Here is a 14,061-nt window from a genome sequence, read left to right on the forward strand (position 1 = left end):
TGTAAGTTTGACAGCTTAGATGTCTGAAATATTGGAACTGAAATATTAAAGATAAACTGAATTATTTACATATATACCAGCAGAAATAATTGGCAAAATTATCTGGTCTTATACAGAGGGATTGCTGTAAAAATGGGATCTCTAGTATATAATTTATTTTTATTTTTTTCCTGCAGTAATTTCTATATGATGGATAGTTTGCAAATGAGGTGTGTTGCCAGTAAAATAACTAATGCATTTCAATAGGATGATTTATGTACCATATAATCCATTATGACAGATGGTCTTCAACGCAACTATAAATAAACCAGTAGGTGTTTGCTCTGGGAGCACACACATTCTTAGTGGATGTGTCTTGTTTTGCTGCTTTTTTCTACTGAAGCTTCTGCTTTAAGGTGGAACTGAAGATAAGATGTTATATTTGTGTGAGAGTTAATTGCCATTACGTTTAACTGGTTTTGGAAGACAGCTGCTGTAAGGGTTAAACAAAGCCCTTTATTTATCCTTTTTAAAACTCCTCCTAAGGCAATACCCCCTTTCCAAAAACTGCTAGAATTTTTCAGAAGCTTTTACTGTGTTAACATGCAACAATTCATTCCATAATGAATTTTCTGCCCTGCCAACAAGGGAGTGTGTGTTTCATGTTGTAAAGACCTGTAAACACTGAAGAACTCTCTGGAGAATTGCCATGCTTGGTGGCATCCCAGCTCAAGACTGGGATGTACCATATTTTTTGCTCTATAAGACTCATTTTTTGAGCGTCTTGTGGAGCGAATTTTGTGTGCGTCTTGTGGAGCGAATGCAGGCTGCGCAGTTACCCCAGAAGCCAGAACAGCAAGAGGGATTGCTGCTTTCGCTGTGCAGCGATCCCTCTTGCTGTTCTGGCTTCTGAGATTCAGAATATTTTTTTTCTTGGTTTCCTCCTCCAAAAACTAGGTGTGTCTTGTGATCTGGTGCGTCTTATAGAGCGAAAAATATGGTAGTCTCATTCACATTTCATGTTAAGCCAGACCATGGTTTAGCACAGTGTGTGGGCTCGTGGAAAGAAAATCACAACTGCTCTGCTCCTTTCTGGTTGGAGCTCTGTGCTGAGTTAAGGCATGACTTGGCTTAGACTCATGGTTTGGCTCTCTCCAAATACAGTCGTACCTTGGTTGTCGAATGGAATCCATTCTGGAAGTCTGTACGACTTCTGAAAACATTTGAAAACCAAGACACAGCTTCCGATTGGCTGCCGGAGCTTCCTGCACTCAGTCGGAAGCTGGGGAAACCACATGAGACGTTTGGCTTCCAAAGAACATTTGCAAACTGGAAACACTCACTTCCAGGTTTGCGGGTTTCGGGAATGGACAAGTACCAAGGCGTTCGACAACCAAGGTACAACTGTAACCAAGATTTGTCCTATGGTTTGCAGTTCGTGATTTGTCTGATTTGCCATGATTTGCCCAGGATTAGACAACACATTAAAGCAAACCATGGCTTAGCTCAGAGTAGCAGCAGAGTGACCAGGGAGCGGCTGCAATCTCTTTCCATATTTATGCCAAGCCATGGCTTGGCTTAGCATGGCATTTGAACTGAGCCATTGTCACAAGGCCTATTGGGGTGTTTTAGCTCACACAATTCCCTGACTGTGTCCACTGACTCCTCCTCGTGCTGGCTTCCGAAGAAGAATTGCTGGAGTGGGGCGGGCGATGATGTCATGCAGCACATGATGTTGCACATGAGACGTCATGATGTCAGAGGAGCTTGAGGTGGAGCCGAATGTGGTGGCACCATGACTTTAATGGCCATGGCTCCGCTGCTGCTGTTGCCACCTACCAGGGGCTGCTCCTATCCCTCTGTGGCAGGAGAAGGAGGAGAAGGAGCCAGCCACTGACGTTGTGCCATGCTCAGCTCCATGCTTGGCCTTCTCTGCTACTTTTGAACATTGGGAGGGGGCCCAATGTTATTGGAGGCACCAAAAGGAGATGGCACCCCTGCTTCTCCTCCTCATCCGCTGTCTTCTTCTTTGGCGATCACTCGTAGCCAAGTAAGGTTGTCTTCCATGAGCACAGTTTTAACAGTGAGTCTTTAGGTGACTGTGAAGCCATTTCTGGATCCACACGTCCTTCCACAGTGGGGACATAGGTTTCCAGGTGGGAGTTGAAAATGGTGAGGGTTTGCCAAGCGTGCCTTCCTCTTAGCGTGTTTCTCCCTTTTGTCCGGAGTTCGAACGCCTTCAAAGCCCATGACACCTTTGGTAAAGGCAAAGACAACTGTGCATGAATTTGTTTTATGTATGGAGATCAGTGCATGCTGACCAACGCACAGTCTTCACAGTAAGGCTCTATTCCGATGGCATGAGTATCATGACGACAGGTAGATTATTATCTGCCGCAACCTTCATCCGCCTTCACAGCTGTTGTAACATACCACTTATGATCCTCTGCCTCTTCTGCCGTTGAGGACTTCTTGGATTATTGTTTGTCTAGCTCTTCCCCTTTGACCCTACCACCTTGGGTGACCCTGCTGGGAGTATGAGACTCCTGGCGGCTTTGCTCACAAGGGTCATAGGAATGCGCAAGGCCTCTCACCACGACAAGGTGATGATCCAGCGAGTGAGTCATCCGCTGTCCTTCTCTGCACACAGAGAGAAGGCCTGAAGAGAGGAGTCTGTGTAGGCTCAACACTTGATTCTTATAAGGCCTCTTAATTACTCAGGCAGGCTTTGCATGTAGAACAGGATCCCATCTTCAGGTTTGGTCCTCGATTGCATGGGCAGCTGCACACATAAGTGTCCTCACATCTAAGAAATGAAAGTGATTTGTAGGAGGGGGAGCAAGTAGCAAAGGAGGAGACATTATTGCTATATTATGGCCCCCTTATTTTGTGGCCTCTGTTGCACAATAGTCCTCCATTGGTATTCAGGCTTAAAGCGCTAAGTTCTAGCTAATGATAAAGTGCTGTCAAATTAGGATTTGCCAGAATTTCTGCAACCCTTATGTCAACACCTGATTTTTAGGATACAGTTCCTATGCCACTTCCTCTATTAAGTCAACATTGTAGCTGTGTGATTCTCTCTATCACAGCTGGTCTACGTAATCTATGAAGACAGGAGTGAATGTACTTCATGCTGAATCTCCACGGGACCGATCCGGCCCAGGCAAGATAGACCTTGCTGACCCCTGATTTAAACAGAGAAGAGGGCTGTATATTTTATGTACATATAGCTCAGATGCAATGTATAGACAGATGTAAGAGTTGTGTTGACATAGTTGTGCTGGCCAGAATACGTAATTTGACTTCCGTGATATAGCCAGATCCACAACGGAAGCTATGGTAAATGGAAAGTAAGAATTTAATCTTATTTAGTTACGGCTTTTTTCTGTCCCTCTCCCCTCCCAGAACGACCTTTGCATTATACTGAGAATGTTCTAGAGCAAATTCTCCATTGGAGTTCTTTGCCTAACCCCAGCAGTGCATATCTTGTCGTAAAGAAGTTTCTGACAGCAGACACAATGAAGCTATACAATGGTATGTATGAGAGAAACTCATTTTGAAAAAAGAATGTCATGTTCCATGTCACTTCCCAACAAAGACTTTCATATGTTAATCTTGGCTGAGCTTTCAAGTTTCAAAGAGGTTTCTGTGAGATAAGTGTCGTATGGGGCCATTGGAGTGCAGCCATCACCTTGCCCTATAATTTCCCAAGACTGATAGATTAACTGCAGTGTGCTTACAGAAGGTTTCTTTTGAAAAATAGAGAGCGGCCCCTTATCTTGCTATCATAGGCAGCAGGAAAATAAGTCTCAGTCTTGGAAGGAGCCAAATGTTATTGGAATAAAATAAACCAAGGGAACTGTGTGCCCAGACGATGTGATCCTTCCACCCCACTCTGTGCAGTGCAGTTGAATGGCTGCTATTGGCAACAATCCTTTGGTTCAAATTAGGCGACAGCTTTATTGATTGTGGATATAAGGAGTTTTGGCTTAGGCATTGGAAATAACCAGTGCTGTTTTTCTAGAAAGAGAGGTGCTGGAACTCACGATGAACACCTCCCTCATTCTCTTAGAATGGCAATGTTACCCCCCCTGAGAGGTGCCGGAACTGACTTCTGGTGAGTTCCCTCTGAAAAAGAAGCCCTGGGTGTAGCTTATATAAACCAGCCTGCCCAGAGGTTGAACCAACGTTGAGGATGTCCTATGACATACAGTACCTTGAATCCTGAATGCCCTGGAACTTAAGACATTTTGGCTCCTGAACGCCACAAACCCGGAAGTGATTGTTCTGGTTTGAGAAAGTTCTTTTGGAACCTGAACGTCTGACGGGGCTTCCGTGGCTTCCGATTGGCTGCAAGAGCTTCCTGCAGCTAATCAGAATCCGTGATTTGGTTTTGAAACGTTTTGGAAGTCGAACGGACTTTCGAAACGGATTCCGTTCAACTTCTAAGGTAAGACTGTACATCAAATAGGTGCTACCATACTTGGTTCACCTTTTGGAGGAGAGTTGTGGCCCTAACCCCTGTCTGGTCATTCAGACAGTGGCAGGTTCCTCCAAGATCCCTTTAACAGAATACCCCGTGTCCTTGGAGGTGCAGGCAGAGGCTTACAGCTTCCCCTCCAAACATGACTAAGGCCAATGCCTTACCCTCCAAAGCTGTGACAATTGCCATGAGGTAGGCAAAAAACTCCAGTTTAGCCAATTTACTTGAGGGGAAAATTTTCTCCCCAACTCCAAATACAGCAACTGGTTATAATCCATAGCAATGTCCAGAAAGGGAGGCTACTCCCAATCTCAAAGAAGTAGAGGATTGAACTCTGTGGGCGTGTACCCTTGAAGGTCAGTTGACCCTTCTCATTCAACACATTCCCCCACCCCCATTTCATTGTGGTTCCCATCTAACATAGACATATTTATATTCCTTCACTCAGGGGCTGATGAAAACGAGAGGTTTGGAAACTTCAAAAATGAAATGTTGGAAGGTTTTAAAAGAGAATTAGACACATTCATGGAGGGCAAGGCTCTTAATGGCTGCTAACTCTGACGGTTAAGTTCTACCTTCACCATTCTTCTGAATGATGATGATGATGTATTTATACCCCGCCCATCTGGCTGGGTTTCCCCAGCCACGCTGGGCGGTTCCCAACAGAATATTAAAAACATCAAACATTAAAAACATCTCTAAACAGGGTTGCCTTCAGATGTCTTCTAAAATTCAGATAGTTGTTTATTTCCTTGACATCTGATGGGTTCCATAGGGTGGGTGCTATTACCCAGAAGGCCCACTACTGAGAATTCCCAATTGCTGGGAATAGCGGGTGGGAACAGTGCAATTGTCCTCACCAAACGGTCCACCCCCTGGATCTTGCCAAACCTTCCAACACCCCTCCCATTTCCCGTAGACCTCATCGTAAAGGCCTCCTCATCGTTTAGACCTTCTATTGCAAAGTGGTGCTGATGTGTCCAGAGACTGGTCATTAGCTGTAGTGGGTGGTGCTGTGGGTTAATCCACAGAGCCTAGGACTTGCAGATCAAAAGGTCAGTGGTTCGAATCCCCGTGAAGGGGTGAGCTCCTGTTGCTCAATACCTGCTCCTGCCAACCTAGCAGTTCGAAAGCACGTCAAAGTGCAAGTAGATAAATAGGTATCACTCCGGTGGGAAGGTAAACGGCGTTTCTATGCGCTGCTCTGGTTTGCCAGAAGCGGCTTAGTCATGCTGGCCACATGACCTGGAAGCTGTACGCTGGCTCCCTCGGCCAATAAAGAGAGATGAGCGCCACAACCCCAGAGTCGGTCACTACTGGAGCTAATGGTCAGGGGTCCCATTACCTTAACCCTGCTGATGACCTTTTGTTGCCTTACCCTGGTTAAGATTCCAAGCATTCAGCAAAACCATGGCTTCACTTGTCAAACTAATCCATGCTTTTTGTTTGAAAAATGAATGCGTCACTTTCCTTTAAAAGTTATGTAAGGTATAAGAAGACACCTGCTTCTCATTTCATGTTCTGAAGAGGAAATTATCTTCACCTTTGTTCGCTTGATCCAGGCAGAACAGTTAACTCTGGTTGAATGAAAATGGGCTTCACACCGTGATTTGTTGGCCAATACTTTAAATCCGGTATTCAGGGTGTAATACGTAACCATAGTTAAAGTAATCAAACTGTGCATAAGCCTTCTGTCTGCCAAGGGCAACCGTGTTTAAAATAAATTGAGGCAGTCAAAGGATCTTTATTTTTTTCTGTATTCTGTTTGTGGAGATTAATGTTAAGGATTTATGAAATTCGGTACTCTGCAGAGTGTTTATTTAAAAAATAAAATAAAACAGTGTGCTCTTTTTATCATCTTGACAGAAAAGAAGGCAGAAGGCACCGTAAAAGCCAGCTATCTGAAATACAAAGAGGAACCATCCAAATTACTGTCTGGAAATAAGTTTCAGGAGCGTTATTTTGTTTTGCGGGAAGGAAATCTTTTCCTTTACAAGGATATGAAGGTATAAATGCCTGCACTGAGTCCTTTTAAATCACGAGCAATTATGCTTAAAATCCTTCTTTTCACGTTGGGTTTGACAACTGACATTAGACGCTTTTTGTTCTGCTTGCCGACGTGAAAAGTTGGAAAACATTCTGGGTTTTGCCAATACAATACAGTATAACAAAAAAAAAAAAAGTCAGAGTTTCAAAAGGAATTTATTCTGCTTTGCACAAGAGTGAAGATTAATGTAACATTTAATTCAAACACACTTGAGTGAATGTCGAATGTGTTGCCAACACTTTTAATAGGCACCTCACTGATTTGTGGAGCTTGAGTAGCCTGTTTGTTTAAAAAAAGAATCATATGGCAAGGAAGAATTATTTTGTTCCTTTCTCTCTGTATTCTCACCATCAGTGAGTCTGTCCAAGCAAAAGCGTGAGACAGGCGAGAGGACCTAATCTGAGTAAATTATTTGAAGGTGATCCGGAAACTGCAATTAATCCAGAATGTGGCAGCTAGACTGGTGACTGGGAGTGGCCGCCGGGACCACATAACACCGGTCCTGAGAGATCTGCATTGGCTCCCAGTACGTTTCCGAGCACAATTCAAAGTGTTGGTGCTGACCTTTAAAGCTCTAAACGGCCTCGGTCCTGTATACCTGAAGGAGCGTCTCCACCCCCATGGTTCAGCCCAGACACTGAGGTTCAGCACCTAGGGCCTTCTGGTGGTTCCCTCATTGCGAGGTTACAGGGAACCAGACAGAGGGCCTTCTCAGTAGTGGCACCCACCCTGTGGAACGCCCTCCCTTCAGATGTGAAGGAAATACGCAGCTATCTTCTTTTTAAACGACATCTGAAGGCAACCCTGTTTAGGGAAGTTTTTATTATTTAATGCTGTATTGTTTTTAACACTTGATTAGAAGCCGCCCAGAGTGGCTGGGGAAACTCAGCCAGATGGGCGGGGTATAAATATATTATTATTATTATTATTATTATTATTATTATTATTATTATTAAAGAGGAAAAACGATAGCTGGAGGAAAGTCAAGATTGGGAAAGAGTGCTTTGGATAATGTAGGAGGGGTGAAGTTCAAGGCTGTAAAATAACAGGCTCTAAGGACAAATTTTCTTTAGTTATCTGCTCTTCTTTGAAGATGGGATGTTTTCGTGATAGGGAGTCTTGAAATCCAATAGGGAAGCACAAGTACCTTACCTTTCATATCCACACATTGTTCATGCCATTTAATGGACTTAAGACTGGTACCTTTCAGGGCCAAGCAAAAGCCATGGCGGAAGCAGACAAGCGCCGATTGTGATGGGTGCTTGGTTTTGACAAGCTTCCAACTGTCCAACATAAACCAGGCATGTGTCTTCCTCCTCAGAAAAGGAGATGTGAACATGGTCACCCTCTTTTTGGCTGTTAATATGGCTTCAGTTAACACCACATGTTGCCTGAATGGACAACTGTTCCATTGTGTGAATTGAACACCGGCTCCCATAAATTATGAGCCAGAACCTGGAATAGGGTGCTCACCCAATCCAGGGTTCCCATAGTTAATGTTGAAACAAGAGCTGAAATTAGAAGTTAGGCTTGGTCTCCAAATCAGAGTGCATTGAGGATGCTCGGTTGACTTGGCAAAGCAGACTCCGAAGTATTTAAACATGGTCTGTGGCCTCCTTTTACTAGCCAATCACATTTTTTATCCTTATGCATTCCATTGTTCAAGAGGATGATTAACATATTTACGGCTGAAATCCTAAACACACCTGCTTGGGAGTAAGTGCCATGTATAGGGCCTATAGATATGTATAGACTTATACCATTAGTATTATCTTGGCTTTCTCAAGTGTTTTAATTAATTGATTATAGAATCATAGAATAGCAATGTTTCATCAGAACATCTTGATTTATGGCCCTTTCATAAAATGTTAAGGGAGAAAGTGAAATTCCTTTCTCAGCTTCTGTGTTTCCTAAGGAAAAAATGGAACTTTTTTTCTTTTTAGCTGACCAGTAAAGTATGTGTTAATATTATGATGGTATTAAGCACAGATTTTTTCCCCTAAAAAACCTTAAACTGTCCTTTAATTGGCACGGCTGCTGTGTTTTAAAAAAGATGTCTAATTATTTAGGGCTACAATCTAAAATTGGCACATTTGTGAGTACAAATTGGCACCTTTAAAACTTGTGCACATGTAACTGGGCATGACTGAAGTCTTAATTAGCACTTGGCAAGTGTTTATCACTGGGTTGATTTAATAAGTTGCCTTAAACTTTGCATTTCATACCATTAAATTGCTCCCGTTCATAACTTTTCCCTTAACATTTCACTTCTCGTGGTGATGTGTACATAAGAAAAAGAAAAGCAGAAAGGCATATTATTTGTTATAAAAGAAGGGAAGCATATTTTAAAAAATAGAAGCATAAAATATTCTTTTGATATAATGACTGTATCATTTATTTTCAGGACAAAACATTGCAAAGGACTTGTGTTTAACTATCCTCTTGTCAAGTCCCCTCACCTCTCCTTTAATTTACCCCATTGTCCTGGTGGTGGTCTGCTTCATAATTCTGTGTTCTTGATCAACATTACTGCTGTGCTCTGTATATAGTAGTGATGCCAAGATAAGTGAGTAGTCTGTTCTGAACTTGATAGGACAGTTGAGCGATCTCAATCATGGGCAACCTTTTCTTTTTTTTTGGTGGTGTCACTACCAAATTCTTTTCAAGAAAGAATTCTTTGGCCCTACAAAATTCTTTGTGGTTCTGCACTAAGAAGTCTAATGTGGATGTCATTCTGCAGTTTTTAATTTCAAGTAAATTACATACCTCGGACGCGGGTGGCTCTGTGGGTTAAACCACAGAGCCTAGGACTTGCCGATCAGAAGGTTGGCGGTTCGAATCCCCACGACGGGGTGAGTTCCCGTTGCTCAGTCCCTGCTCCTGCCAATCTAGCAGTTCGAAAGCATGTCAAAGTGCAAGTAGATAGGTACCGCTCCGGCGGGAAGGTAAACGGCGTTTCCGTGCGCTGCTCTGGTTCGCCAGAAGTGGCTTAGTCATACTGGCCACATGACCCGGAAGCTTTACGCTGGCTCCCTCGGCCAATAAAACGAGATGAGCGCCGCAACCCCAGAGTCGGTCATGACTGGACTTAATTGTCAGGGCTCCCTTTACCTTTTAATTGATGAGAAGCATGTCTAAAATGCTCCAGCAAAAGAATTCCCTTTCCCATTTCTGATTTTGCCCAACCTTTCCCCTTATGCTGCCTGCCTTACCCCTCCTCCCCCTTTCTTTGTTTTAATGCTTCTTTATTTACCCTGTAATTAATGCCTTTTTTCAAACATGCCAGCGCAAGTCCTCTAAATCAGATGATGTCAGCACAGATATGTTTATTTCATTATGTGCAATATTACCAATCAATTGCCTGAAAATGTTATATTACACTGCTAAGCTATCATTTAAAAAGTTATTCACTTGTGCATACCTAGATTAATAAGTACATTTCTTTTGCATGAATGGCTGCTTTTATTACTGTGGCAGAATTGGATTAAAAATTATTTTTGAAACATTGCAAGGCCCATTAGCCACAAAATACGAAGGAAAAGAGAGAGCTCAGCAGTGAATTGAATTTGCCTGAAAGTCATAGGATGCTACTGTACATGTGTGCCATCTCAAGCTTGAGGAAGTTAAGAGGATCTAGAGGGGCTCCCATGAAACTGGGTTCAGCTTTTCTGGATTCCTGGTGGATTCATCTCCAAAAAGAGAGCTGTGTAATGATTTATGGTGGGGATTTAGCTTGTCATCTCCTTAGAAATAGGTCAGTGAAGGTCTCTTCTCCTTTTCTAATGGTATTTTCCCAGTACAGTGGCACCTTGGTTCTCAAACATAATCTGTTCTGGAAGTCTGTTCCAAAACCAAAGCATTCCAAAACCAAAGCACGCTTTCCCATAGAAAGTAATGCAAAATGGATTAATCCATTCCAGACTTTTAAAAACAACACCTAAAATAGCAATTTAACATGAATTTTACTATCTAACGAGACCATTGATCCATAAAATGAAAGCAATCAACAATGTACTGCAGTCACACAATCAATCAATCAGTAACTAAAATGGGTTCCACACAGTCACTGAAGCAAAAAAAGAGCCACAAAAACAGAAATGCAAAATAAATAGCAAAAAAAGACAGACCTCAGTGTAACACTCAAAACGGAAGTGTGGCACTCAAAACAGAAGTGTGGCACTCAAATCGGAGAACGTTCGAAAACGGGAACACTCACTTCTGGTTTTCAGTAGTTTGGGAACTAGAACGTTCGACTCCCAAGGCGTTCGGGAGCCGAAGCAGGACTGTAGTATTCTTCATATTTCAAGAGTTTCTGCTTCTTTCCTTTTGTATCCCCCCCCCCCCCCAATCTTTGGTCGTTACTTTCCACAAACAGCATAGTGAAATAAGTAAAATTAACCAGTTTTCTGTATTTCATCTTAAACGCACCCCAGGGACGAATGCTTTCCATTTACATGCTAATTGAAAGGGAGAACAATTTGGAATAAATTGGCCTGTAATGAAATGGCAAGAAGGGATAGCCAGAAGAAAAGCTGATAATGGGCGATATGTATATGTTTTTGCGTGTGTGTGTGATTATATATATATATATATATATATTCCAGCGTTCCAGTTTGTACATTTCCATTCCATTGATTTAGACATTTCTGATCTCAACAGAGTAGCAAGCCTGAGAAAGTGCTGCCGGTCAAATCACTGAAACTGTATCTTGGAGTGAAGAAGAAACTGAAGCCCCCAACAAAGTAAGAAAAAAAGATGAAAGAAAAGGCTGTGTTGGTTTCTTTCTAGCCAGGCATGCTGCATTATTGACAAGACAGGAACACAAAACTTTTAACAACCAACAAAAACAAGGAAGCTAATCTATATCCATCGTTTTGTCCTGCACTTAAATTGCATCCCCATAATATTAGTTGCTCTTTTACCCAAGTGGTCCTAATGCTTCTGTGCTAAGAAATTGCATTATTGACCATCCTTTTCTATCTCAGCGTGCTGTCTCTTGTGGGTTGTATTGGTTATGTGCTTAAATTGTCTCCGATCCTCTGACCTGAATTCTAGTGATAGGCAGATATTCAATGTGGAAGGCAGTAAAACACACTAATTTGATCATCTCGGCGTCAAGCTCAGATCCAGAGAAGAAACATTTGCCTTCCCTGAGGTACAACTTTGATTCGGTGCAGGCACAGTACTGCACAATTGCCAAATCCTGCAGACTTGCCACTACTTCAGCTATTTTACCTCAGCACTGGCATTTTTACTAACCTTAGTTAGCACCAAACCACAGTTTACCATAATTTCCAGCAGGCTAGCGAATTGTAACTTATTTTGTTCGTTGGTTTATTGTATTTAACTCAACGAAATTTCAAAGCACTGAATGAAAAACTTAAACTGGGAGTGACTAAAGGATAGTTGGCCCAGGGATGACAATCACTCTTTGCTAGCGTTCTGTAGGCCACATACTTGGGGTAAATACTGGCCAGAACTGGGTGCATACTTCTGTGCATGTGTTGGGACGTGGGTGGCGCTGTGGTCTAAACCACTAAGCCTCTTGGGCTTGCCAATCAGAAGGTCGGCGGTTCAAATCCTCACGATGGAGTGAGCTCCTGTTGCTTGGTCCCAGCTCCTGCCAACCTAGCAGTTCAAAAGCACGCCAGTGCAAATAGATAAATAGGTACTGCTCTGGTGGGAAGGTACCGTATTTTTTGCTCTATAAGATGCACCAGACCATAAGACGCACCTAGTTTTTGGAGGAGGAAAACAAGAAAAAAAATATTCTGAATCTCAGAAGCCAGAACAGCAAGAGGGATCGCTGCGCAGTGAAAGCAGCAATCCCTCTTGCTGTTCTGGCTTCTGGGATAGCTGTGCAGCCTGTATTCACTCCGTAAGACACACACACATTTCCCCTTACTTTTTAGGAGGGAAAAAGTGAGTCATAGAGCAAAAAATACGGTAAGTGGTGTTTCTGTGCACTCTGACTTCTGTCACGGTGTCCCGTTGCACCAGTCATGCTGGCCACATGACCCAGAAAGCTGTCTTTGGAGAAACACTGGTTCCTTGGCCTGAGAAGTGAGATGAGCGCCACAATCCCATAGTTGCCTTTGATTGGACTGAACTATCCAGGGGTCCTTTACCTTTTCCTTTACCTTGCTTATGCATGTACAGACAACACAGAAATCCTCAAAAAATTGCCTGGAAATTCTTTTCTGAGGGACCCTGCACTGAAGTGGTATTGATCAGCATTTTGCACCACTGGAATCAGGGCCCACCGATGATCCACTTGGGGTTGTTGCCTGACACATGCAGTCCCACTGCCCCATTACACAGTGTCCACAATATTCAGTAGGTCCTCCTGAGCCTGCGAAGAAGCATTTTAAAGCAGACTACAGGGGAGAAGGGCTGCAATGCTTGATACAACCCATGGCTTATGCTGCAGTCTTTGTCAACCTCAGGGCAGAACTAGGCTTTATTTCACCTGACTCAAAGACCCAGTTTGGCACCCTCCCCATGTACATTTGTGTACACACACACACAGAGGCCAGGATCCTCAATGGAGCCCTTTTGGAGGCTTCATGGGGGGGACCCAACTAGGCCCCCCAAATAGCTATGTCTCTGCCTCAGATGTTGTTGTTGTTGTTGAGTCGTTTAGTCGTCTCCGACTCCTCGTGACCCCATGGACCAGAGCACGCCAGGAACTCCTGTCTTCCACTGCCTCCCGCAGTTTGGTCAAACTCATGCTGGTAGCTTTGAGAACACTGTCCAACCATCTCGTCCTCTGTCGTCCCCTTCTACTTGTGCCCTCAATCTTTCCCAACATCAAGGTCTTTTCCAGGGAGTCTTCTCTTCTCATGAGGTGGCCAAAGTACTGGAGCTTCAGCTTCAGGATCTGTCCCTTCAGTGAGCACTCGAGGCTGATTTCCTTCAGAATGGAGAGGTTTGATCTTCTTGCAGTCCATGGGACTCTCAAGAGTCTCTTCCAGCACCATAATTCAAAAGCATCAATTCTTCAGCCTTCTTTATGGTCCAGCCGCCTTTATGGTCCTCAGATGTTGCTGGACTGCAACTCCCATTATTCTTAGCCAATAGTCTGGGATGGTGAGAGTTGTGGTCCCACAGCATCTTGGTATCCAAAGTTGAAGGTCTTTTGCTTACCTAATGTTGGCTAAATTCCAATGTGTACTTTTTTTGCTCTTTCTCTCTCTCTCTCTCTACACACACACACACACACACACACAATAAGTATGTGTTAATTGTTTTATTGTTTTTTTTTTTTTGCAGTTGGGGTCTTACATTGTATTCTGAAAAACATCACTGGTAAGTGATTGGCATGAAAACAATTCCCCATTTTTCATTGCATCTGGTAAGGTATGGCTGTTTTTTTAATTAAATGAGGAGAATGACTCACCCAAAGAGATTCTTGCCTGAATCTGAGACCAGATACCCCAAATTCAAGACTAACACTTGTTTTACTATAGCACACTGACTGTTTTTTCCTAGACACTAAAGGACTGAAAGTATGAGTTCTGCCAATACCAGAATCTGTCCACTAAGCATGCAT

The 14,061-nt window shown here is 43.1% G+C and overlaps 1 protein-coding gene across 3 annotated transcripts in view; it reads left to right on the plus strand.

The window, feature by feature from the left end:
• Nucleotides 1-14,061, plus strand: part of ARAP2 (ArfGAP with RhoGAP domain, ankyrin repeat and PH domain 2) — a 123,161-nt gene that overhangs the window by 100,512 nt on the left and 8,588 nt on the right. For all 3 annotated transcript variants that reach the window (XM_083457959.1, XM_083457961.1, XM_083457960.1), the window contains 4 exons: nucleotides 3,385-3,513; nucleotides 6,329-6,468; nucleotides 11,169-11,251; nucleotides 13,782-13,817. In XM_083457959.1, the coding sequence (XP_083314085.1) occupies nucleotides 3,385-3,513; nucleotides 6,329-6,468; nucleotides 11,169-11,251; nucleotides 13,782-13,817 (388 nt within the window). The remainder of the gene's footprint in view (nucleotides 1-3,384; nucleotides 3,514-6,328; nucleotides 6,469-11,168; nucleotides 11,252-13,781; nucleotides 13,818-14,061) is intronic.

Source organism: Podarcis tiliguerta (genome assembly GCF_965153285.1).
Source record: "Podarcis tiliguerta genome assembly, chromosome: 9".
Lineage (NCBI taxonomy): Eukaryota > Metazoa > Chordata > Lepidosauria > Squamata > Lacertidae > Podarcis > Podarcis tiliguerta.